General features: G+C 59.7%; 1 protein-coding gene across 1 annotated transcript in view; it reads left to right on the top strand.

The window, feature by feature from the left end:
- Nucleotides 1-395, top strand: part of LOC103779378 (glutathione S-transferase Mu 1-like) — a gene marked incomplete at both ends in the record, with an annotated part of 1,592 nt that overhangs the window by 796 nt on the left and 401 nt on the right. The window contains one exon of the mRNA XM_008947004.1: nucleotides 213-317. Within this exon, the coding sequence (XP_008945252.1) occupies nucleotides 213-317 (105 nt within the window). The remainder of the gene's footprint in view (nucleotides 1-212; nucleotides 318-395) is intronic.

Below are 395 nucleotides of genomic sequence, written 5' to 3' on the forward strand. Positions count from 1 at the left end.
CTGTGAGTGGAGGTGGTGCTGGGCTTGGAGTTGGGGCTGGGCTTGGAGTTGATTTGGGCTCAGAATTAGCTTAGAGTTATTTGGGTTTGGAATAGAGTTGGGCTTGAGGTTGGGCTGGGCTTGGAGTTGGCTTGGACTTGAGCTTGGAGTTATTTGGGTTTGGGGTCGTGCTGGGCTTGGAGTCAGGCTGGGTTGGGGTCCCCCCCCTGCAGGTGGTGAGACAGAGGAGGAGATCCTCCGTGTGGACATGCTGGAGAACCAGATCATGGACTTCCGCATGAGCCTGGTCATGGTCTGCTACAACCCTGACTTCGTGAGTGTCCCTCTGCCACAGCACCGGGGTCCCCCCTGGCCACCTCGGCCTCGGGGAGGTGTGGGGAAGGGGCGCTCCCCCA

This window comes from Merops nubicus, unplaced genomic scaffold, assembly GCF_000691845.1.
Source record: "Merops nubicus isolate BGI_N331 unplaced genomic scaffold, ASM69184v1 scaffold29779, whole genome shotgun sequence".
In the NCBI taxonomy this organism is placed as follows: domain Eukaryota; kingdom Metazoa; phylum Chordata; class Aves; order Coraciiformes; family Meropidae; genus Merops; species Merops nubicus.